We start from the raw sequence: 25,014 nt of genomic DNA, 5'->3' as shown, positions 1-25,014 counted from the left end.
GCCCTCTGGGTACAGCCATCTATGAGTTAGGTCTGTCTCTATTATGAGCTGGCTCCTCCTACAGTACTTAAGTCTTGTTTTGAGCTGATGGCCATTTGAAATCTTTCATAGGCTCTGCCCTCAGCTCCCCTTCTCCCCTTGACTTCCTCCGCTGCCTGTCCCGCCAGCCGGGAGAGCCGGCCAGGGAGTGAGGCGGGGGGGGGGCAAGGCTACTTTCCCAAGCCAGGGAGAGCAGCTGCCCGGGACTGTTAGCAGAACAGGGGGCTGCATTCAGTGCCCCCTCAGTGCCTTAATTACCCCCCTCCCCTACTGCCCGCCCCCGACACCGCGTGTTGCAGCCTCCTAGAAATCGTCTTTCCAACCCTCTTTGAAACGCTCCTCCCCGCCCTAGCCAGTGTGCTCATTGCGCATGCGCGCTTTGTCCCGCTCTGTCTCGCTCGTTCTCCTCCTTTCTCTTCCAGTTCTAGCCCCTCCCTTTAGAATGCCCCGTCGAAGCCTTTCGAAGATCCGCCTCCTTCCTTCGGAAACAGTACCCACTCCATTCCCTCCGAGGCTACACATCGCGCCTGCGCACTTGTCCTCGCCGGAAACTCCTCCCCTCTTCCTAGCCCCTCCCTCTGGCCACTCTTCTTTGACCCGCCCCTTAACTTCTATACAATACACCTTCTGCGCCTGCGCTCCCCTCCCGGAGCCCGCCCTTCGCCCCGTCCCCGAGCTACTACGCGTGCGCGAAACCCCAGGGGCTTCTCGTTTTGTCCCGAAATTTCGCGAAGGTTTCCGAAGGTTCCGCTCGGCTCTTTCCGGAGAGACTCGAGAGCGAGGCGGAGGCTTCGTCTGCTGCGCTGCCGCTTCCTGTCTCCCGGCTCGTTGCTGTTGCCGGCTCCGGTGCTGCGGGTACCGGCTCTGCAGCTCCCCGCGCCATGTCCCAGCTCTGCTACAACCGGGGCTGCGGCCAGCGCTTCGACCCCAGCACCAACGCGGAGGGTACGAGCCGGGGCGGAGGGGGCTGCGCACCTGGGGCGCCTGGCTTGAGGTCTTAAAGGGGGGTGGCCGGGTCCGATTGGGTTCCGGGAGGCGGGCTGCGCTGAAGGGGGGGCTGGCCGGGGAACGGGCTGTGCTGTTTGGGGGGGAACGTGTGGGGGAGGGGGAGGAAAGCGGGGGCTGTGCTGTTTGGGGGGGGAACCTGCGGGGGGGGGGGGGGAGGAAGGAAAGCGGGGGCTGTGCTGTTTGGGGGGGAACCTGCGGGGGGGGGGGGAGGAAAGCGGGGGCTGTGCTGTTTGGGGGGGGGAGGAAGGAAAGCGGGGGCTGTGCTGTTTGGGGGGGGGAAGGAAGGAAAGCGGGGGCTGTGCTGTTTGGGGGGGGGAGGAAGGAAAGCGGGGGCTGTGCTGTTTGGGGGGGGGGAGGAAGGAAAGCGGGGGCTGTGCTGTTTGGGGGGGGGAGGAAGGAAAGCGGGGGCTGGGCTGTTTGGGGGGGGGAGGAAGGAAAGCGGGGGCTGTGCTGTTTGGGGGGGGAGGAAGGAAAGCGGGGGCTGTGCTGTTTGGGGGGGGAGGAAGGAAAGCGGGGGCTGTGCTGTTTGGGGGGGGGAGGAAGGAAAGCGGGGGCTGTGCTGTTTGGGGGGGGAGGAAGGAAAGCGGGGGCTGTGCTGTTTGGGGGGGAGGAAGGAAAGCGGGGGCTGTGCTGTTTGGGGGGGGGAGGAAGGAAAGCGGGGGCTGTGCTGTTTGGGGGGGGGAGGAAGGAAAGCGGGGGCTGTGCTGTTTGGGGGGGGGAGGAAGGAAAGCGGGGGCTGTGCTGTTTGGGGGGGGAGGAAGGAAAGCGGGGGCTGTGCTGTTTGGGGGGGGAGGAAGGAAAGCGGGGGCTGTGCTGTTTGGGGGGGGAGGAAGGAAAGCGGGGGCTGTGCTGTTTGGGGGGGGGAGGAAGGAAAGCGGGGGCTGTGCTGTTTGGGGGGGGGAGGAAGGAAAGCGGGGGCTGTGCTGTTTGGGGGGGGGAGGAAGGAAAGCGGGGGCTGTGCTGTTTGGGGGGGGGAGGAAGGAAAGCGGGGGCTGTGCTGTTTGGGGGGGGGAGGAAGGAAAGCGGGGGCTGTGCTGTTTGGGGGGGGGGGAGGAAGGAAAGCGGGGGCTGTGCTGTTTGGGGGGGGGAGGAAGGAAAGCGGGGGCTGTGCTGTTTGGGGGGGGGAGGAAGGAAAGCGGGGGCTGTGCTGTTTGGGGGGGGGAAGGAAGGAAAGCGGGGGCTGTGCTGTTTGGGGGGGGGAAGGAAGGAAAGCGGGGGCTGTGCTGTTTGGGGGGGGGGGGAAGGCGGGGGCTGTGCTGTTTGGGGGGGGGGGAAGGCGGGGGCTGTGCTGCTTGGGATGGGGAACCTGCGGGGGGGGGAGGAAGGAAAGCGGGGGCTGTGCTGTTTGGGGGGGGAAGGAAGGAAAGCGGGGGCTGTGCTGTTTGGGGGGGGGGGAAGGCGGGGGCTGTGCTGCTTGGGATGGGGAACCTGCGGGGGGGGGGGAAGGAAAGCGGGGGCTGTGCTGTTTTGGGGGAGGATGGTCAGGGGGAGCCTGTTAAGGGGGGTGCTGTTTATTAGGAGAGCCTGGTAAGCAGGGGGACCTGCATTGATTGGGGGGAGCCTGGTAAGCAAGGGGGAGGGATGTGCTGATATTGGGAAGGGGGAGCTGGGGTGGGGGAGGGAAGACCAATAACACAAGTCTGTAGGGGCAAAGTTAAAAAGGCCAAGGCACAGAACAAGGTTAAACTAGTTAGTGACATAAAGGATAACAAGAAAACATTTGACAGATACATTAGGAGGAAGACCAAAGACAGGGTAGGTCCATTACTTAATAACCAGGGGGAAAGCAATAACAGAACATGTGGAAATGACAGAAGTTCTAAATGACCTTTTTGTTTCAGTTTTCACCAAAAGGGTCTAATAGCGATTGGACGTCTAACATAGTGAATTCCAGTGGAAATGAGGTAGAATCGGAGGCTAAAATAGGGAAAGAACAAGTTAAAAATTACTTAGGGCTTGTCTACACTTACATTTTATAGTGCTCTAACTTGCTGGCTCGGGGGGGGCTTTAAACTGCTCATGTGGACAGTGCAGCTGTGCCGATGTAGCGCTGTGGTGTAGACTTGCCGTTAGTTAATGGCATAGTAAGTACACTTATAAAGTTTGTGGATGATACCAAGCGGGAGGGGTTGCAAGTACTTTGGAGGATAGGATTATAATTCAAAATGATGGACAAACTGGCGAAATGGTCTGAAGAAAATAGGACGAAATTCAGTGAGGACAAATGCAAAGTACTCCACTTAGGAAGGAACAAGCAGTTACACATGTACAAAATGGGAAATGACTGCCTAGGAAAGAGTACTGTGGAAAGGGATCTGGGGGTCAGAGTGGATCACAAGCTAAATATCAGTGAAGAGCTTAACACTGGGGGTTTGTTTTTGTTTTTTGCAACAAACGCCATTCTAGGATGTATTAGCAGGAGTGGTGTAAGCAAGACACAAGAAGTAATTCTTTCGCTCTACTCCATGCTGATTCGGCCTCAACTGGAGTATTGTCCAGTTCTGGGCTATACATTTCAGGACCGATGTGGACAAATTGGAGAAAGTCCAGGGGAGAGCAACAAAAATGATTAAAGGTCTAGAAAAGATTGAAAAATGAGGGAAGATTGAAAAAATTGGGTTTGTTTAGTCTGGAGAAGAGAAAACTTATGTCCCCCCTTCAGTCTTCATAAGTTGGCCCTGGGCACCCAGCTGAAGAAGTCACTGAGGTCTCTTGAAGTCACAGAATCCATGACAAAATCATATCCTTAGTTATGAATTAAGGGGCTGCCAGCATCCTGCCAGCAGTACTGGAGGTCAGTGGTGCTCAACCTTTCCAGACTACTGTAGCCCTTTTAGGAGTCTGATTTGTCTTGCGTATCCCAAGTGTCACCTCACTTAAATACTTGCTTACAAAATCAGATATGAAAATAAAGTGTCACAGCACACTATTACTGAAAAATTACTTACTTTCTCATTTTTACCGTATTATTTATTTATTACCGTATTTATTATAAAATAAATCAATTGGAATATAAATATTGTACTTGCATTTCAATGTGATACTTGAGCCTGTTTTTCACTTGTGAACTTTGTCTGAAGCCTGAGCCCCAGGTCACGTGGCGGAAGCATGTAAGTTAGCTTCATGGGGTCCCCTGTGGTGTGGTACCCTGGGCAGATGCCCTGCTTGCCATCCCCCCAATGCCAGCCCTGCACTTGCAATCCCCCATAACCCATCCCGTGACTCCCCCTGGGGGCTGCAAATCCCAGATTCAGAAATGCTGATCTAGATGAGTTGAGTGCCCTCAGAAGATCTCTGCGTACATATATCCCGGTTGAAAACCACTGCTGGAGGAGATGGGTGTGGCCCACCAAATGGAGAAAGCCTGGAAAATCCATGGCAGCTGACAAGCCACTATCCATTTGATGGCTGTGATGATTTAACTGAAACAAGTTGGTGGCTGTTGGCATGAACACTGAACCACCCAGTGAACACTAACATGGTCAAAGCACTATAGTAGAGCAGTGTAAGGTTAGAGTGGTCTGCTACTGCCTAATAAACTGTGATCCAAACTATTGGGCGTTTACCTTTACAGGTGTAAGTCTGAGGCCTTGAACCTGCAGTAAATTATTTGCCTTTTTTTGTAAGGGTATATGTGTATATTACAGATTCTTAAAAATATTGCCAGATATTGTATCGTGTGTGTGTACATGAAACAAGTAATTAAATCTGTTGCATTAGGCATGCAGCAGAATGCTTTGCAAATTGGAGCTCTTGGATCGCATTTTTTCCTTATCTTAGGAATACAATATTAGGTGAAATATACTTGATGTAAATTGAGCACACTATCATTTCAGTTTCAGTAGCTTCCCAATGATTCTGCCAGCTTAAAGAGCCTTCTATTATCAAATTTCTCTTCCCTACCTGAGTACTTATAGATTGTGATTATGCCACCTCTTAACTTTCTCTTTGTTAAGCTAAACAGATGGAGTTCATTGAGTCTTTGGCTATACGGCATGCTTTGCAATCTTCTTTAATCAAGTTTGTGAACACCAGATAATTAAGGCAGTGTAGAACCTTAGGTGCCTTTGGCTTAGAAGGCTTGAATCCATCTCCCAAACAACTGTAAATAGTTGTGTTGGGTGTTACAAAATGGAGTTGAGTATCAGTGCCCTTCAACTGGACCAGGCTGACATTTGTCTGTGTTTCTACTGGGATACCAGTTAAGGTTAGCTCTATATGATGCTGATCATGGTCCCCAAAAGATCCCATGGTAAATGTAGTAAGGGTAATTTTATTTGTGTGCTTATATTGTACACTGTGGTGTGTATGGCCAAAAAAAAAAAGTTTCTGCCTTAAAAAACTTAGTTTAAATAAATAGGCTATATGTGGCTCCATATATACTCTGAGTGCTTGTTCTTCAAAGAGTGATGGGAAAGGGGTGGAAGGTTGAGTTCATGTGCAATATGAGATTCAAATGTGTGGAGCTCTGGCTGTAATTGTGTTTAGATTAATAGTTGCAGGGGTTTGGGGTTCATTTAATTACATTTTCATTTAGTACTGCATTTTTCTTTTCTTTCAGATTCATGCACATATCATCCAGGTGTACCAGTCTTTCATGATGCTTTAAAGGTGGGTATGCCAGGATATAGATAGTGAAAGATTCTTTAAATCCTTAGGTAGTGTGTCTTTATATCAGTAGTGCTGTGCTCCAACTCAGTCAATGATGTAGCAAATGTCCTATCTCTGGAATTCAACCAAAACCCCCTGGAAATGGCATTTATACAAAGTTGAAAAAGAAACTGAATATTGGCTAGACTCAAGCAATAAATAACAGGTACATTGTTTGACCACTTACTGCAGCAGGTGATTATTATTTTTCTATTATTCTTCTCAAACTGAGCATGTTTAAGCATTACATATCCTATATTGTTTTGTGAAAAATGTATTGCCTTACCACAGCCAGGTAAAAAGCACGGCATGTAGAACTGTTTTCGATTATAGACATTTTAGAATTTCAGTACACATAATTTAAAGTTTGTTGTTCTTTGTATTCTTTTTGCATTTTTAGAGAAAATTATGTTGCTCAAAAACTGACTAATAGGCTTTGGAAAGGTTAGACCTTTTTCTCAGTAGTCTCTTGTTTATACCAGCAGTTCTTAACTGTGATCTGTGGATCATTGGGGGTCCAGCAAGCATTTGTTGATGGCCTGCAAGGACCAGGCTGGTCACATGGTGTTGATTCTCCTCAATTTTGGAAGTTAAATTTCATTAAGACAGCCAAAATATATTAAATATTTTTATTTGCCCAGGTAAGCAATTAGTGTTGTTGCCATGGAGATACTATGTGGAAAAATCTGAGAATTCTTGGCTTATATAAAGGACAAGATCTTCATTAAGGAATTCTGCCTGTCTGACTCTAAACGAAGTTAATGTGAAGTTTGAAAGTGGCAAAATGATAGTTAAAATATTGACAGGTTTCAGAGTAGCAGCCGTGTTAGTCTGTATTCGCAAAAAGAAAAGGAGGACTTGTGGCACCTTAGAGACTAACCAATTTATTTGAGCATAAGCTTTCGTGAGCTACAGCTCACTTCACTTCAAGCAATGCCCCTCTGCCATGTACATTGGTCAAACTGGACAGTCTCTACGTAAAAGAATAAGTGGACACAAATCAGATGTCAAGAATTATAACATTCATAAACCAGTCGGAGAACACTTCAGTCTCTCTGGTCACGCGATTACAGACATGAAAGTTGCGATATTACAACAGAAAAACTTCAAACCCAGACTCCAGCGAGAGACTGCTGAAATGGAATTCATTTGCAAATTGGATACAGTTAACTTAGGCTTGAATAGAGACTGGGAGTGGCTAAGTCATTATGCAAGGTAACCTATTTCCCCTTGTTTTTTCCTAACAACCCCCTCTTCTTCCCCCCCCCCCCCCCCCCCCCCCCCCCAGACGTTCTTGTTAAACCCTGGATTTGTGCTGGAAATGGCCCACCTTGATTATCATACACATTGTAAGGAGAGTGATCACTTTAGATAAGCTATTACCAGCAGGAGAGTGGGGTGGGGGGAGAGAGAACCTTTTGAAGTGATAAACACCCATTTTTTCATGAACTGTGTGTATAAAAACATCCTCACTGCATTTTCCACTTTTATGCATCCGATGAAGTGAGCTGTAGCTCACGAAAGCTTATGCTCAAATACATTGGTTAGCCTCTAAGGTGCCACAAGTACTCCTTTTCTTTTAGTTGAAATATTGATTGCAAGAAATAAGGAATGAAAAAAATCATAAGAACATCTCAAACCTGTAAGGTTCATGAATTTGTGAATGATTATACAGTGTGAGAGGATTTGAAAAGAGACTGTCTGGCATCAGCTTGCTATAAGGAAGAGGTGAGAAGCAGTAGTTGTCCCGTGAGGAGAAGCCAGAAAGTGGAGGAGTGGAATTTCCTCAAAAACTTCCTCTTTTTCAATTTTGTGCTGAGGCACCATAAGAAATGGCAGTGATTGAGAGGATAGACATGCCCAAGATAACACTTCCTTGGTAACGATAGGAGTGAGCAGCACAGCTTACTAGCTGGCTGTGAATAGCTGTTGAAAAATAGATTGGCTGAAGCTGAATACCAGAATTTTAGACAGAAATAATATCCAGAGTATTTCCTAAGAGACAACCTATCCTAAATTCTCAATTAGTGAGGGTCAACCTACACTCATTGATATATTTGCTTTCCACAGGCTACTCTTAATAAACTTTTTACGAGTGATGTACCTGAATGTTTGGATGCTAATATTTTAACTGTATTGTTAGATTTATTAACCTCAATTTGGGATATTGCAGATTATGTACTATATGTATTTTATTATTTTTAAACCAAACTTTATACTTTTGTATAATTTAAGCATTATAGATGTATAGACACTTTTTCTTTCTTTAACGTGTGTATTAAATTTTAACATTAGCTTTAATAAAAAAAAAATTAAATCAGCACTTGTTACAAAAAACCATATTCTACCTCCCTTTTTTCTCCTCCCTTCATTTATAGTGAGTCCCACTGGTATAACTTTCCTTCTAATATGTGTCCCAAATAAGCTAACCAATAAATACTGTCTTACTGTTCACAATATATTGGCTGTGTAAAGGATGAATGTTTAGAGGAAACACTGCAAAATAATGCTCCCTATTTCAAAGAAAGAAAGCGTTTCCCATCATCATCTTTTAATCGGCTGCAGAAATACATTGTTAGTCAAAATATCTTTTTTAATACCAAATTAAAGATTCTTTGAGTTTCCAGATAAGTTGTTTTGTGTGGTGCAGTAAGATCTGTTTCTCTAGCATCAGGATTGTTTCATTTGATATAATAAATGTTGGTTTTGAGTTGACCTAATTTGAGCAGATGACTGCCTAAGGCAAAGATGACACTGGACAATGGGGGATGAATGAGACTAACATAAAATAGGTTTATGACTCTCCAAAGATAAGGAAGAAATTTCTGTCCATGCTATATTGCTCTTGAAAATAGAGACTGTGTCCATAACATTAGCAGGTGAACTCAACCTCAGAGAGATTTATTTTAGTTAAATTATTTTATCAACTGTGTTTGTTTGCCTGTTTTTTCATATTGAATCGGAACCTTGCACAACATAGGAGTATTGTTTCAGTAAGTTTTGATGGTGCTTTATGATGACGTCAGCAAATGTTGACTAGTAATAGCAGCTGTAGAAGTCTTTACATTTTCAAAAATACAGAGATGATCAGTAGCCTCCAAGGGAGAGGAGAGGGTTAAGACATAAAGCAGCATATGCTGGAAAGAATTATCACTAACCTTTTGCTTCTAATAAACTTACTGAGTGGGGTGTTTGCATCTGTCTCATTATTTTATTCCAAATTTATAGGGCTGGTCATGTTGTAAGAGAAGAACAACAGACTTCTCTGACTTCTTAAGCATTGCGGTATGTATTGGTGATTTTTTAAAAAAAATTGATTATTGCAGTTTATATAGCTTATCTGTTACAATTTAAAAAAATCATAGAATTAGATGTTACATTAAGCAAATTTTAAATGGATACATCTTGTTAAACTAAAATCATTTTGAATCAAACAGAGTGCCTTGCTTCACTATTTCTCCTTGTAGACTACTTAAATGTTAAGTTTCAATTTCTAAACTTCAGCAATTTGTTAATTGGTTCTGTCAAAATGTGCTTATAATATTGTAAAACTATGAGGCCACGAAAAGAAAGGAGGGTGTTTTTACACTCATTTGTCTAAATCAGAGGTTTTTAAACTGTGGTCCACAGACCACCAGTGGTCTGCGAGCTCCATTCAGGTGGTCCGTGGATAGTTCCCTCCAAGGTGCGCACCTGGGTGGCTACACACAAGAGAATGAAGGGCCACCCACCTGAATTAGTGGAGCCGCGCAAGCGTGGCTCCACTAATTAGGTGCCTGGACCCTGGAGAAGGCGCACAGGTGCGGTGGTGGCCATAGGGCGCAGGTTGGAGGGGGCAGTGGGATGAGAAGATGGTGTGGGGTGAATATGGGACATGCAGGGCTGCGGCGGCCAGAGAAAGAGGTTACTTTCCCCAGCTCCAGGGCTGTGGCGGCCAGGGAGAGACAGCCCTCCTTCCCAGCCCTAACTCAAGGGGCTGCCGCAGCGGGGGAGAGAGGGAGAAACCCCCCTCCTTCCCAGTCCTAGCTCCGGGGCTGCTATGACCGGGGAGAGAGGGCACATCCATCACATTAGAAAGGTAAGACTACTGATATTAAAATATGAGTTGTGTGCTTTTATTTGTAGAACAAAAAAAAGTCGTGTTTTTTTTTTTTTACTATAGCGCTTTTATCCAAAACGCTTTACGATAGTTAGCTAATGGTACAAACAACATTTGGAGAGATCATTAAGCGGTTTGCCTAGACCCTCAGCAATTTTCAAGTGGTCTGTGGGGGAAAAAAAAAGTTTGAGAACCACTGGTCTAAATCATAAACAACTAAAGAGATTTTGCTCAAACTTTAAAAAAAAAAAAAAAAAGCCTCTTAACAAGCATAGAACACTTCATTTAAGTGTTCCAGAAAGTTTATATATCTGAAAACCAAGAGATGCAGATGTCACTTTTCAACTTCAGTTATAGCATTTGTTGCAAATCAGTCACTAGAACTGAGCAAAGGGTGAAGGATGCGGGTGAAGAATCAAAATGCATTAATTCATTAAACTTGGATAATAGTTTGCTCTTGGATTTTGCACATGAAGTGTTTTGTTTTTTGTTTTTTTCCATATATGTTTCTATGTCATCTACAACAGGGCTGTACAAAGGGTCTCCATAATAGTGAGAAACCCCCTGAGCCTGTGAAACCTGAAGTCAAAACTACCTCTGAGCGAAAGGAGCTAGCTGAACTGAAACCTAAATTTCAGGAGCATATAATTCGGGCTCCAAAGCCAGTGGAAACCATTAATAGGCCAAGGTACGGTATATTGAACTGGCATTTGTGCCAAATTTGTTTTCAGTGGCTAACTTAGAACTTGTTTTGGTTATTACTATTGATTTTATTTGGAAGGTACTATGGTGATGAGAAGCAGCATTAGATCTTAATATAGATATTCTGACCCTTCGTTATATATTACATAATTTTCAAGTGGACATTAATTTATTAAGTCAATTTTTTTCAAACCTAGCAATGACCATATTTAAATTACAGCTTTTGGTTTTATATGGCATCTCTTATGTGAATTAATTCAAAGTATTTAGTTATATGCTGTGGAAGCATAGGCAAATGGAATGACCATTGTGTACTTGAGAATAGCTTGTAGACTGTTTTAGATGTCTTGATAGGATAATTGGCAACAATATTGCAGTTATTTCTAATTTTGATCTGAACTTGCCTGAAATATGGACATAAAGGGACCTTCGGTAGCATCTCTTCTGAAGAACAGAAACATAGTACAGAACCCCTCAGTGTTGTCATTGTATAGGAGTCAAAGTTCTAGTGTGGAACTTTGTGGTCAAGAGTACTGATAACAGAGCTACATTGATGTATTGTGGTATTCTTACTGGAATATACAATTTTATTTATTTCTTAACTTTAATGAGCCCTGAAAACACACAATGATAAATTAAACACATACGTTATTAAAATTTGTCAATTTAGCATTGTGCCACAAGAGGTAAAGCCACTCTGCCAGATCAAATAATGTGACTTTTATTTAAATCACTCTTAACTTTCACCACAGGTTCCTTAATGCCTGTGATTAAAATATGGGCTGTGTCTACTCTTGGGTTTCAACTGTTCTGTTGATGCTTCCTTGTAGATAAGGTGACAGATAATACAAATAATAATAAATGTTATCATAGTGCCTAGGAGCCATAGAGAAGGAACAAAACCCCATTGTGCTAGGCACTGTACAACACAGAACAAAAAGACAGACCGTGCGCCAAAGATCTTATAATCGAAGTGTAAGACAAGGCAATATAGGAATACAGCCAGATAGGGAAGTACAAGGAAACCGTGAGCTAATGTGTTAGCATAAGCAGTGGTCTCAGCACACTAGTGGTTTAACTGTTAAGTTTTTGTAGGCATTATGGCAAAGGAGAGTTTTAAGGAGTCTAATGAAGTAGCCCTGCAGATGTTTACAGGGAATTGCTCAAGCATGAGGGACAGCATGGGAGAAAGCATGAAGGTTTTGTTTGAAAATTTTCAGTCTGCTAATGGAGGAAGGCCTCATGCACCTATTGGAGGGAGGAGTCAACATCTCATTATTGAATGAGAGAATGGGCAGAGGTCATGAAGGGCCTTGAAAATGAAGACATGCAGCTTTTGTTAGATGCGATAGAGAAGGGGGAGCCAGTGGAGAGATTCAAAGAGCGAGTGACATGGCCAAAGCGATGGGCTAGGTAAATTATCTTTGTAGCAGCGTTCTGAAAACGTCTTTTAGGGTACAGCTGCTGTGTGATCTTCTGACTGTAGCCCTGGCTCTTAAAAAACACTAAGATCGGAAATCTGAGTCACATGTAGCAGATGAAGTCCCTCAACCTAGAGTACAGATATTGCCTTGCCAACTCTTCTACTTGATTTTCCCAACCCACTAACATCTTGACTGAATTAAGACTCAGCCAGGTTGCCATCATCAATTGTACAATTTCATAATAAGACTTCATTCTCTTCCCTGGAATTATTTTGTGGGAAAGGTATTTTGTAGTGGCTGGCTGAGGTGGCTTTTTTTTCCCCCTGTTATGTCAGCATGATGGTGATGCGTATTCTAATCTTGTCACAGCAGAGGTTTGAAAGGTATCTTTTGTCTTATTACATAATTTATTTTGACCAAGAAAACATGAATGCGTTTAAATATTTTAGCCCAGATGAGCCAATGACAAGCTTACAGCTGAAAGTATCCGCTTCCCTGAAACAAGCACTAGATAAACTGAAACTATCATCAGAGAATGAAGAAGAAAAAAAAGGTAAGAATCTGTAACAAAACAGAACGAGATGCCAAAGACGCAGTTGTTGCGATATCCTTAGATAAATGGTAGAATGTCTCACACGCCAGTGTTTCAGAATTAATGACTTTACAAATGTATTCAAGAACCACATATTCCAGCAAATTAGTTCCACAGAAGGCATCAATTAAATTGAAACTGACACCAGAAGAGAAACATGTTTCCTTAAGCAGTTTATTCAAACCGTCAATGGTGTGTATTGTATACTACTTACTTCAGGAAGTTAGGTATTTGTTATCCCTGGCGCATTTTTCCAAACAGTTTCAATGGAAAAACTGTTTTCACTTGGAACAATAGACATTCCAAGTAATTGAATATAGATAGACCCAGATAATCAAGATTGGATTTCTTTTTAAATGATAGTTTCTAGGAGTTGTTTTGGGGCAGTTCTATGGCCTGTGTTATACAGGAGTTCAGATTAGATGGTCACAATGCTCCCTTCTGGCCTTAGAATCTAGGAATTAAAATTGTATGGTCTCTTTGTGGATGTTCCCATATTGTTTACTCCAGAACTAAAGCCCTCTTTCCAAGGGAAATGGGCCCTGCCTTTCTAAAAAAAAATATTCATAGAAGTTCTAGTTGTCCGAGATAATGTCTCCTAGGACTGCTGTCTTGGCTGTTTTAAAAAATCTGTTGTGATTAAATCATTGCATAATGACTCCAAAATGGATGTATGTGATATATAATGTAAAGAAGAAAGTCCTTTAATTTATCAACAGAAACTATTTATTTAAATACTGAGAGTTTTAAACTCTGGATAGCCCTGTATCAAGTAATTATATTTCTAATATGGTAGCACACTATACAAACATAGTCACAGTTTCAGAAAGAGGAGTTCATATTAAGGCACCTGTGTGTGTGTGTGTGTGTTTTTCCTAAAGTGCTGAGCAGTCATCAACTCCCAATAACCTCCAGCACTGCTTGTGTAATTCCTCCCTGAACATTCCAGCATGCAAGGCGAGTGCACCCTCTGCGGTGCTCCCTTATGTGGTGCTCAATGCTTCCCTCAGCACACCAGCTCAGTGTGCAGATACAAAAGTGTATTGGGGTCATGGTCCTATCTGATCTCTGCTCACATTAGGGAATATATAGGAAGTAGTTTCTGTATGCATTTCTGACAGGCCTTTGTGTAGGGTGCAGAAAATGAGGGATGCTCCTTGTACTCTTTCACCTCCCACCTATGGACATATGGAAGGGTCTGTCAGAATCTAGACTTTATCTTTAAGTAAACTAAATATTTGATATTTATAAAGTGGCATTTTTATATTAAAGATATCAATGCCTTCATTTTACAGAAGAGGACAGTGATGAGATCAAAATTGGGACGTCATGTAAAAATGGAGGCTGTTTGAAGGTAAATAGCTGTTTTATTACTTCTGTTTACAGTGTAACTATAGAATCCTAAGAACATGAACAAGTCAATATTTTAAAACACATTATAAAGTAATTCAGAGTCCACACAGGGTCCACAAGTCTGAATAAATAGATACACTTTTCAACTTATTCAAAAGGTCAAAATGTAGATTCTTTTGGACCAATGAGTTAGTAATCTCAAGAGTTGAGGCCCATCACTAAGGTTTCTGGGCCCCAAATTAAAAAACATAGGAGTTTGTCAGTGTCAGCATCTCTGATACTTTACTCCAGCAGTTAAAAATTAGGCAGAGTGAGGTGGTACCAAGCTGAAGGGCTCTATTGATAAATACTTGGAATTGCTCCTGGCAACTAGTGAAGTTCTGCTGCAGTCTATGCCGTACCTACTAGTCTGTTAGACTTTAAGGTGCCACTGGACTCCTTGTTGTTTCTACTAATCAAACACTCTTTGAAGAACACTGAGTAAGGAAGCAACCACAGTTTACATTTTCAACCATGAAACCATTCTTCCAGTCCCATCCAAATTGTCTCAGGACACATCTACACTGCAATTAAAAACCTGCGCCTGGCCTATACCAACTGACTTGGGCTCGGGCTTAGGGGCTGTTTAATTGCAGTGTAGACATTTGGGCTGGAATCCGGCCTCTAGGACTCTGAGGTGGGAGGGTCCCAGAGTTTAGGGTGCAGTCTGAGAAAATGTCTACACCGCAATTAAACAGCCCCTTAGCCTGAACCCTGTGAGCCCAATTTAGCTGGTGTGGGCCAACCACAGGTGTCTTTAATTGCAGGGTAGACATACCTCACTTTTTCCCCTGACAACCTTCCACTGAACAGGAGGGATGCAAACTAAAAATTTGTAGCAACCACAAGGTCTGAAGGATCCTTTGTTCTTTATCATTGAGGGTCACCTGGTGAGGGTGGTGGTTGCACAAGAGTTTGTGATCCTCTCCACTGGATTGCAGTAGGCCTGTCAATTGGATTACGAGGGGCTGGTATTTCAATTAATAGATCCTCATGTTGCTAAGCACCTCGCAGTACATTGGGCTGCTTCCTTTTATGGTGCTTCATTTTGGTGACTTTTTCGTTGGTGAATGACCTCATTTTAAGCTTGCAGTTTTTTAATAATGCGCCAAATATATTACTTCATTACCTGTGTGTGTACACGCTCACACTTGGTTCACTTGTGAAAACAGAGTTGAATAGTTCTGGATTTCTCTGTAAGAAGAGGTTAAACTAGCCTTTGAGTACTAATAGCGATAGTATCCTGATATCCCACAGAGTCAATATAAAGGATACTTTTAAGGTGGATGGGGGCAGGCACTTTTGATGAAGATGGAATGAATGTGTCTGAGTTTATTTTGCAGCACAGAGGAAGAAAGAGCCCATTTTTGGTTTGTTTAAAATGCATTAATACATATTGGTCAGTGTTCGCAAACTATTTTGCTAATTGTTTTGTTCTAATAGTTTATTTTTTACTTCCTAAAAAGAGAGAGATCATTTTTTTAAAAAGTTTTGTATTTCACCAGACATTTGAAGGACCACAGAGCACAGAAGAAATATGTATATACCATTCTGGAGTACCTATATTCCACGAAGGGTTAGTATTATGTAATTAATAGGATTTCCTTCCATAAATTCTCTATAATCATTTTTTCTAAATACTTATGCAGTTGGTTATTTTCAAAAGGTAAGATGTTTACACTGTTAAAACTGTTGATAGTGATAAATGTTTCTAAATATTTGACTTGTGTATGTATTATAGCTAAGGTTATTCTAGTGAAAGTCATGGACAGGTCACAGGCAATAAACAAAAATTCATGGAATCCTGTGACCTGTCCCTGACTTTTACTTAAAAAAACATGACAAAATGGGGAGCTCTGAGGTCCACCTGCTGTCTGCGAGCTCCAGGGTTTTCCCATGGTGGCTGGGAGCTGAAGCAGAAAATGTCAGAGGTCTCTGGAAATCATATATTCTGTAACTTCCGTGACCTCTCTGACACAATTTTAGCCTCAATTATGGCTTGTTAAATTATTTTCTTTTGAAATTCCTTCAAAGGATGAAGTATTGGAGCTGTTGTAAGAGAAAAACTTCTGATTTTAATACATTTTTGTCTCAAGAAGGCTGTACAACGGGAACACACGTGTGGACTAAAAAGGATGCTGTAAGTAGTACTAACTTTGCCATTGATAGTTGGTTACTTAAACTTCCCAGTCATTAAGAAAGTATAGTGGTGGACTGAATTGCAGCTTTATTTAAACAAAGAATAATAATTCCCCTACCTCCACCGTTATACAGTTTCTCTAATATGTGTTGATGAGTGTTGGGAGCAGTTTGAGATTAATAATGGATCTTAAACTAATCTGAGTGAAATACTGTACTTGTCTGTATACAACCACACCTTTTATTGAACCATACATTGCGAAATAATATAAAATAAAATAACCCCACTGTTTGTACGCATTTCTAAACAATTCTGTAAGGCTTTTTTAGGTGATAGACTTTCCAACCCAGCACTTATAAATGTTACGCATACGCTAATGAAGAGCCCCAAAAAAATTTCACAGAGAAACAGAATAGAATACATTTAAATAGACTAAAATAATCTTGCTTTCCAAAATCTCATTCACACAGAAATAGTGAGTGTTCGAGGGCTGGGAGTGGGGGGAATATGACTTTTCTATCTTTTCCAAACACCATTCTTACAGTGGGTTTTTCTTTGCTCTAAAGCATAGTGCATTGCTTGGTTTGATTATTTTTATGTTAGGACACAGAATGTGCTTTTTGCTTATAGCTGTTCCGTAGCAGAGCTCAGCATAAACCAGACAGGTTAGTCTGGACTTGTAAAACAAAGGAAAATACTTATGGTAATAGTTTAAAGAGGTTGTGTGAGGATGCTGCAAGACTAGAGTGTTACATTGAAACAATGTAGCTGAGCACTTTCAAATTTAGAAATAATACTATCTAGTCATGTTCTGCTCTTAGATGTGTATATACAACTCCATTGTCAATATCGTCTCTGCTTCTGACCTACAAAATAAGATCAATACAGCAAATGTAGCATTGTTAAAAGGAAGAAAAGAGGTATAGCTAGGTGCTATCTCTTCCCTTAGTCATCCCCCCCCCCCCCCCCCAAGCCCACTTAATCTCTTGGGAACGCAGAATCTTTGTCAGTTCTGTCACTTCCTGATAGTAACTGTATTGCTCAGTTTTTTCTAGAAAAATGAGGGTAGAAGGACTTGAGTGTGTATGCAGGGGGTGGAAAAGGAAAAAGTTTTAAAACCTCAATTTTAGTTGTAGCAACTTCCTAAAATAGCTGGCTCCTAGCCCAGTGGGGCTAGTAGTAAAATCATGTGTTGCAGGGCAGTCTGTATTCCCAGCTGGCTGGTCTCTGCTGTGGGGAGGTGGCTGAAATGCTGTCCCTAATGCTTTCATACAGCCTAGCAACTGCCTCACTGGGCCAACCACAGTATATTAGCTGTACTAGATGCTCTAGTTCAAGGTAGCCATGTTGCAATCCACTGGTCTGCAGTGCTGTGCTCAAACTTCTTTGCTCTTTCTTCCAGCAAAGTGTAAGTCTAGCATCCTCTTTCTCTTCTTTAACTTCACCCTCCCATAAAACAGGAAAGATGGGCCCTTGGGAAAACCTTGGTTTGTTTCCCACCTGCTACCTCTTTCCACATTCCATCTCTCCCAGCGTAATTGGTTTTTTTTCTTTAGCAAAGGAGTTGGGAGTCTGGTTTCCTTTCCTTCTGTCTAGAACTGAAAGTACCAGGTTCAGGGAGCCCAAAGATTTTTTGTTGGTTTTTTCTGCGATGCCATTGAATGGATTTAATCTTTCCTCCTTCCTGGACACTCCTTTTTTTAATGTGTGGCTTTCCTCCTTCCTTCCCTTGTCCCGTTCTCTGTACTGTTCCCACCAGAGGCCACTGCGGAGTGTTCTGTGACCTGTTTGTTGCAGCAGTAACATGAAGCCCTCTCTCCAGTGCCCTTTTGCTACCTGTTTCAAATTTAGACAACAAGCTGTCCAGTCAATTGCTGTGAGATTTTTTCTCATTCCCACTAATACTTCCTTCAAGCATTAGAAAGGGTATGAATCTGAGCATCTTATCTTGCACAATGGGTACTTCATAGATAGTATAAAAAATTCCTGTTCAGCTGGCCTCTGTACATTCCCAATCTAGGAGATATGCCAATAGTGTAGCTTGAACTGGTGGAGCATTCTAGTAGTAGTCTCCATTGGAGTGCGCTTGCACCTCTTTCCCCTGACTGTGTGACTCTGAACTTCTAGAGAGTGGGGCTGTAAAAGGGATGGGGGTCGTAATCTATTAGAAAAGTTTTAGCTCATGTCACTTCTATTTTGCTGGATGGGATGCCTCCCTAACGCTATAGGATGGAGATATTTGACAATGCAAAACTATATACTAGATAGGTGAAGAAAAAACTATCATACTTTCCTCCCCTGTTTCTATAATCCTTGCTTTTTTTATATACGTCTTATCTCTAATAATAATTTTTGAGTCTGCTTGTCAAATGACAGAGTTAAGAAGTGGCTCCTTGCTAAAGAAAGATTTCTCCACTGAAATTTTTTTACTTTTGCCTAGAAGGTAGAGCTATAATCCTTTCTGAATGGAATCTTGATTTGTAGGATGGGAGAGGGCCCTCAAACACTTACCATTATGTAGTTTTTCCTTAACATTAGTAGGGTTCCTGCGCACACATCTAAATGCAGAATTTAGTCCTGTTCTAGTTATATTTATTTTCATTAAAATGTTGTCCTACATGACAGTTTTCAGAGCAGTTTTTTTAAAATGTATCCTGCATGTAGAGTTCCAATACTGTATTTTTCCAAAATACACCTTTGTTTTGTAGGGGAAAAAAGTAGTTCCATGTAGGCATGATTGGCATCAAACTGGAGGTGAAGTGACTATTTCAATATATGCGAAAAATTCACTTCCTGAACTTAGCCATGTAGAAGCAAATAGCACAATGGTGAGTATCTGTTTTATTTTAAATAGATATTTTTTTTCGAAACTTGATGTTTAAGTATAGCATAATATAAGTTGCTTGGATGTACTCTTGTGCATAAATATTAAAACACAATCTCTTTGCTCTTTTAAGAAAACAAAAGTAAACTGCTGTAACAATCTTCTCCTGTGAGACATAATTCTTCTTGACCGTTTCAGTCTTAGTAGACTTGCAGGTTCCTAAGCATTTTGTGCCTTTTTGTTCCTTTAGTCAAACTTCTTAAATTTAAATCTTTACAAAACTTAAAATTATGTAAACTTCTTTTAACTACCAGAATATTTTCTACATTTTTATCCTATCTTTTTAAAAGCAAGCAGACTCTTTTAAGATGTGTAGCTTCACAGAAACTGCGCTATTGCACAGATTTTACAATTGAAATATTCTATTTTGTGATTCCGTAAACACATTTTGGAAAATTGTATTGCCCAATACCGGCATTTTCATTGATATCTTCTTTTACAGGTACAACATGTTGCCACACTTGGCCCTGATCCTGCATCAGGATCCATTTGCACAGACCTCTGTTTGTGTGGAGTCCTGGTGACTTCAGTGATGTAGAATTAGGGTGCTAGTGTCATACTTTTTATTTTAAACTTAATCAATTGACATTAATAAATCTCTTCTGTATTTTTTCTCATTTAGCTAAATATCCATATTATATTTGAAGGAGATAAAGAATTTGATCGCAATGTGATATTGTGGGGAGTAAGTATAATAAACTCGAGTGTTTTGTTAAGCCTTACTCAGTTTCACCCTCAGCCATAGCTTTTTCAGAACAGAATAGTCCCCCCCCCCCCCCCCCCCCCCCCCCCCCCCCCCCAAAACTACCACCACTTCTGTAGGTCTGGATTATCAAGAGAAGTTCATTTTATGCAGGATTTACCAGTCTAAGCGTAATTGCGATATGAGTATTGCCAAAAATTTCTAGGGCCAGACCTTTTCAATTACAGTTGCATGTAATTTCATATGCCAAACTTGTGCATGCATACAGTAGCTTGCATAATCTGCATACATATGCATGCCAATTTCTCTCTTCATAGCTTAGAGGAGGGATACTTAATAGGTGGACCACAAGTCAGATCTGGACTTCCAGATGCTTTTGAATGGCTTACTTACAAAAATAATAACAATAATTATTATATTTTTCTCTGGAGTTTGGACCTTGGCTATACCTTGACCAAGAAATTTGGACCTGGACAAAAAAATAATTGATTAGAGTGTAGGAAAGGGCTGAGGCTGCACAACTTTCCCCAGAACCCAGAGGAAACTGCACTTTAAAAGCTGATCTCTCCCTCCGGGGCAACTATGTTTTACAGATTTACTCCTTTTTTTAAGTTTGCAGATATTTGGGGATGGAACTGTCCTAGGTAAATTCCATTCTATACTGTTGCCGGACCCAAACATTTGGAGATTGCAAAATTCCCATAATGCGTGCTGAGCATATAGTAATTGTTTACATATTTCCAACAATCTTATTCCTAAATTTAAGTGAAACATACTTGTTCTGTTCCAGGTAATTGATGTGAAGAGGAGTTATGTAAACATGACAGCTACGAAGATTGAGCTCACTATGAGGAAAGCAGAGCCCATGTTATGGGCAAACCTTGAACTACCAATACCTAAAACACAGCTAAAACAAAATGAAGATATTACAGATCAAGAATGAAATCCTAAAGATATACAGACTGTTTTCTATCGTGAAAGTGGTGACTTGCTATTGTAATGCATTTCCTTTTAAGATTTTATTTTATATAAGATCACTTTTTACAATACATCTTGCATTGCAGATCGGGACAAGCACTCCATTATGTAAAAACCTGATGCTTGCCCTGATCTGGAATGCAAGATTTATTGTAAATTTATTGAAGCTCAGTCCACACGGTGCATTAACGTTTCAAGCATCCTATTCGGACTGGAGTTACCAGAGTAATTGATGTTAGACTACATACGGTTTGCTATATATCTTATTGTAAAAAAGACACAAGATATAAGTCTGTGGAATGGTCAACATGTTTCCAGTGGTCTAGAATAAATAAATTTGGTCTTCGAACATCAGTAATAAATCCAGAAAGAATATAGGTGCTACTCAGATTCTTTCCTTTTCCCTTGTGAAAGTGACAGGAATGGCTGCATATTCCACTTGTGCACTGATGAGGTCATTAGTTTTTGAAGGGCTCAGGTAGTTACTGGCTTTTTCAACGTCTTGTTTGGATCTGCTCTGAACAGTTTTAGATTACACTTGGTAAAAGCACAGGTGTGCTATCAACACTAGCACTATTACCAGTAAAAGTGCAACAGCAGAAGACTTGCCAAAAAATTCTATTGTAACTGGAGCCAAGGAGTGGAGGAGTTTGTGAAAATTTTCCCCCACTGCCACCTCCGTTTTGATTTCTGAATTTTAAATAATCCTAGAACAAAAGGAAATGGAGCAAGGTAGTAGTTTGATAGCTTAGCCTTCCAGCTCTGGAAACCTACACATTAGAGACCATCTCAAAACCACTAAGCCAGTTAATGTAAGGGATTTTGCAAGGTCTCTAACATTTGTTAGCTACCACCCAAAAATGCTGAGAGGAGTTAGTCTGTCTCAAAGAAGGTAAATATTGAAGCAGGAGATGCTAGTGTAGATGGTATTTGATATGTTGGCTAAGCTATGTGAGGAAGATTAATGTTTCCATGCAGTATGCTTAAGTCTAGCTGTTGAGGGCTAATTGTCTTTCTCTGAATATTAAATTCACTAAAGGAAAAGTTTAAAAAAAACAAACAAACACAACTGGATTATCCTTATTAAAAAAAAAAACAACCCTTTTTAAAGATGCTTATTTAAATGTTTTTATTTTTAATTCTTTTGGTTGGTACTCCCAGAAGAAAACTTCACTGCATATTTTTGTTTTCAGTTCAAGGGTAGAGGCCTTGCTGCCAAAAACCTGGGATATTGTGAAAATATGTGACTGAGCTCTAGGCCATAGCTGATGTAGTAATGCTTCTCTCCCTGCCTGAAATTGCATCTATAAAAGTAAGTTTGGGGCTGCAATTAAAAAAACAAAAAACAACTCTATACAATGCAGATCACTATTCATATCACAGTATGTGTAGGTCAATTTCTATCTAATTAAAACTTATCATAGAAAACTTTAAAGCCCCAATCCACTTTAGACTCAGGCTATACACTGGAGTTGGAAGGTGTAATGTGCCAAGGGTCTCAGACAGATCGTACTTGGTGTGGCTAGCCTCTCCTGCTGCCACAGCTGCACTTCACGTGGGTATGTCCGCTCAAGCTAGAAACTACACCTTCCAGCTCCAGGATAGACATACCCTGTCTCATGCAGGGACATAAGCAATTCATTGGGAGTGATACCACAAATTCTTATGATACCTTGATGCATAGTCATTTTTTCCATCCTGACAGAGCTAGAAGGGGGGCTGAAATAATTTTTCAGTTGGCAAGATGGGAGTGTGTAGTGGTTTTATGTATATAATAACAAAAAACCTCTTCAAAAGCTTAAGAATAAAGGTAGTTTAACTAATCTTTAGGGTTTTTTCAGCTGGGCTTAATTTTTTTACCTGTGTGGACTTGAGTTCAGGGTTCCGTCTACAGCAATACTTAAAGAATGCTGAAAAACGGGTAGGAAATATAGAATAATGCATATATATTTACAGAGAAACTGCCTTCATGTTTGAGGCCGGGACTTTTAAAGGGGCTGAGAAAGTGAGTTGCTCAACTCTCATTGACTTAACGGGAATGTGATGACTGACTCCTTAAGCCCCTTTGAAAACCCCAGCTCTAGGTGCTGCACACAACTATACAGTTAAAACAAGGCATAGATAAAAGAAGTTAACGTAATACCATGTAAAATGCCTTAAAGTAGTAGTGTCCAGGCTTTCAAAAGTATATACATGAAAATAAATCTGTACTCTTTGCATGTGGAAACTTGTAGGAGCTCATCAGGCATTGTGTGTACACACAAGTGCATGCTTTTCTAAGTCAATATATTGTGGCATTACTTACTTCACTGGGGGGGAGTATTCCAGAAACCTCAAGAGTAGAGGCAAGTATACAAGCCATGCTAGCCATTCCTCTGCAACTCTACCGTCTTCATTGCTTTATGTGTTAGGAATAGCAGTTGTTGCAAGACTTAAGTGGAACTCTGAACTTGGATACAACAGGGATGAGCACTGTATAAGTACAGAAATATAATTCTGGTTTTGGGGGGCAAGTCAATGTGCATATATCTGTAATAGTCTTACACATGTTTTTTTAATTTTCTATATCTTTAACTGAATACCTGGGATTTTTTTAAACCTTTGCGGTTCACTGCAGTATTAGTTGAAGCATCATGTAAAATTCATTTTAGGGAGCTTGTGTTAGCGAATATAAGACAGAACTGAGCCAAATTCCCACTGATTGGAGTGCAGAATTTGGGTCTAAACAATTATCCTCTTCACCCCAACCATGTTTATACTATGTTCTGGTAATACGCAGAATAAGTTGATGATAGCGTTTTCCTCAAGCCATTAGCTAGTAACTATTCCAGCTCTGCTCCCCTTTTGCACTCAGCCGGATAATTAGACTCTGAAATACAACTAAGAGGAAAGTCAGGAGTTATTTCTTGTGTTCCATGTCTTTAATAGAAAATTGTAGATACTTTAGAGCTCGATAATGACAAAAATCAAAACTTTCCCATCAATATAATAGAAATTAGGGTTTTTTAAAAATATTTCTGTTTAAGGAAGTTCAAACATAGTTTTTCTTAAAATTATCTGCAGCTATAGCTTTTTTTCTACTCTTCTGCATGTTCACCCAGCAGCATACTATTGAGCTATATCCTCTTTGATTGAGAATTAGAAGGTTTTGAACAAACCTTGCCAGTGCCCAGAAACTATCTTTACAACACTGCAGATAGGCTGTGTCTTAGAAAAATAAAAAGATTTTGATCTGGTGGTTGCCTTTTTTTAGTGGAACTCTTAGTATGACACTGAACTCTGTCAGCAAATAGGAGGAAAGGAAGATGAATTGAGATTATAATTACTACACTAAACGATTAGCTAACACTTCAGAAAGCTGTATTTAGAGGGGGAAAAAAACCACAAAGCTTGTAAGAGAGGTTGAAGAGGATTTATTTTCTAACAAATAGATTTTTTAATTATTAAATTATAATGAAATTGTAAATATCTGCCTAATGTAAACCAAAATCAGCTTGGTCTGAATGATTCCTGGCAGTCAAGATTGCCATATCTCATAGCTTCATTGTACTACCTTTAACAGGTTGGTTTGCCTGCTGCAATCTGTGGAAATTAGTTTTATATTTTTATAATACACAGAACTCTTACAAAACTATACCGTATTTATTGTATATTTATGTCATAGACTTGGCTATACGGTTGCTTGTAAAGCTGTTCACCTCAAAATTCTTAAAGTATGAAAATACCACTATAGTATAGACTTACCATTTCTCAAGTGAGATTTACATTTTTCTCTACTGTTTTGCCTGCCTAATGTTACATATGATTTCTGTAGTCTGTCAGATTTCAGAACTATTCTTTTCAGTATCTGATTAGTGTTTTGAGCACCGGACCATTCAGTTACCATAACTTTTTGATTCTACAGAATATTAGTGTAATTTTATAAAAAGTACCCGTCCATGGATGAGGGGGGTTTTGGTTTTTTTTTTAACATATTATCAAATCATTATTTCAGCAGTTTAGTAGTTTTACTAGAAACTTTTTGCCTTGAAAAGACATCCACTTATTTTGTGTAATGATGTAATTCTTTGCTTGTATTCTTAAACATGGCATGAGGATTGATAAATACTGTAGCTGTTAAATTCATTGTTTGTTTTTCCATATTACTACCACAAATTGCACTTATCCACATTCAGAAAAATGACCTTGTACATTAATGAAGTACTCTAGGTGTCTGGAACACTTTTAGGATGTTAAATATTTTGGCATTACGAAAAACATGTGCATTACTGTTTTGTCCATGTTTTCTTCTGCATGGGTGTCTGATTTGTCCTATTCATGTAACTTGGTTATGTGAACTTTTTCTTAGTATGCTCATGTCTTCATGCTTTAGTTTTGAATAAATTCTTACTACATGCCAGTTA

General features: G+C 41.0%; 1 protein-coding gene across 1 annotated transcript; it reads left to right on the top strand.

The window, feature by feature from the left end:
* The first annotated feature begins 662 nt into the window (after positions 1 to 662).
* CHORDC1 (cysteine and histidine rich domain containing 1) lies at positions 663 to 25,014 on the top strand. The gene is made up of 11 exons (XM_037889558.2): positions 663 to 984; positions 5,609 to 5,658; positions 8,926 to 8,982; positions 10,324 to 10,484; positions 12,372 to 12,475; positions 13,810 to 13,868; positions 15,412 to 15,482; positions 15,941 to 16,046; positions 18,755 to 18,874; positions 19,553 to 19,615; positions 20,424 to 25,014. The coding sequence occupies exons 1-11, from the start codon at positions 921 to 923 to the stop codon at positions 20,574 to 20,576; spliced, it is 1,008 nt and encodes a 335-aa protein (XP_037745486.1). The 5' UTR covers positions 663 to 920; the 3' UTR covers positions 20,577 to 25,014.

This window comes from Chelonia mydas, chromosome 1 (genome assembly GCF_015237465.2).
Source record: "Chelonia mydas isolate rCheMyd1 chromosome 1, rCheMyd1.pri.v2, whole genome shotgun sequence".
NCBI classification, from domain to species: domain Eukaryota; kingdom Metazoa; phylum Chordata; order Testudines; family Cheloniidae; genus Chelonia; species Chelonia mydas.
This window is presented reverse-complemented; position numbering and strand designations above follow the sequence as displayed.

Excerpts from the sequence above, each read along its gene's own strand:
- CHORDC1 (XM_037889558.2), top strand. The coding sequence starts at position 921 with ATGTCCCAGCTCTGCTACAACCGGGGCTGCGGCCAGCGCTTCGACCCC. Across the intron at positions 12,476-13,809 it reads GAATGAAGAAGAAAAAAAAG|AAGAGGACAGTGATGAGATC; the intron begins GTAAGAATCTGT and ends TTCATTTTACAG. Across the intron at positions 13,869-15,411 it reads AAAATGGAGGCTGTTTGAAG|ACATTTGAAGGACCACAGAG; the intron begins GTAAATAGCTGT and ends GTATTTCACCAG.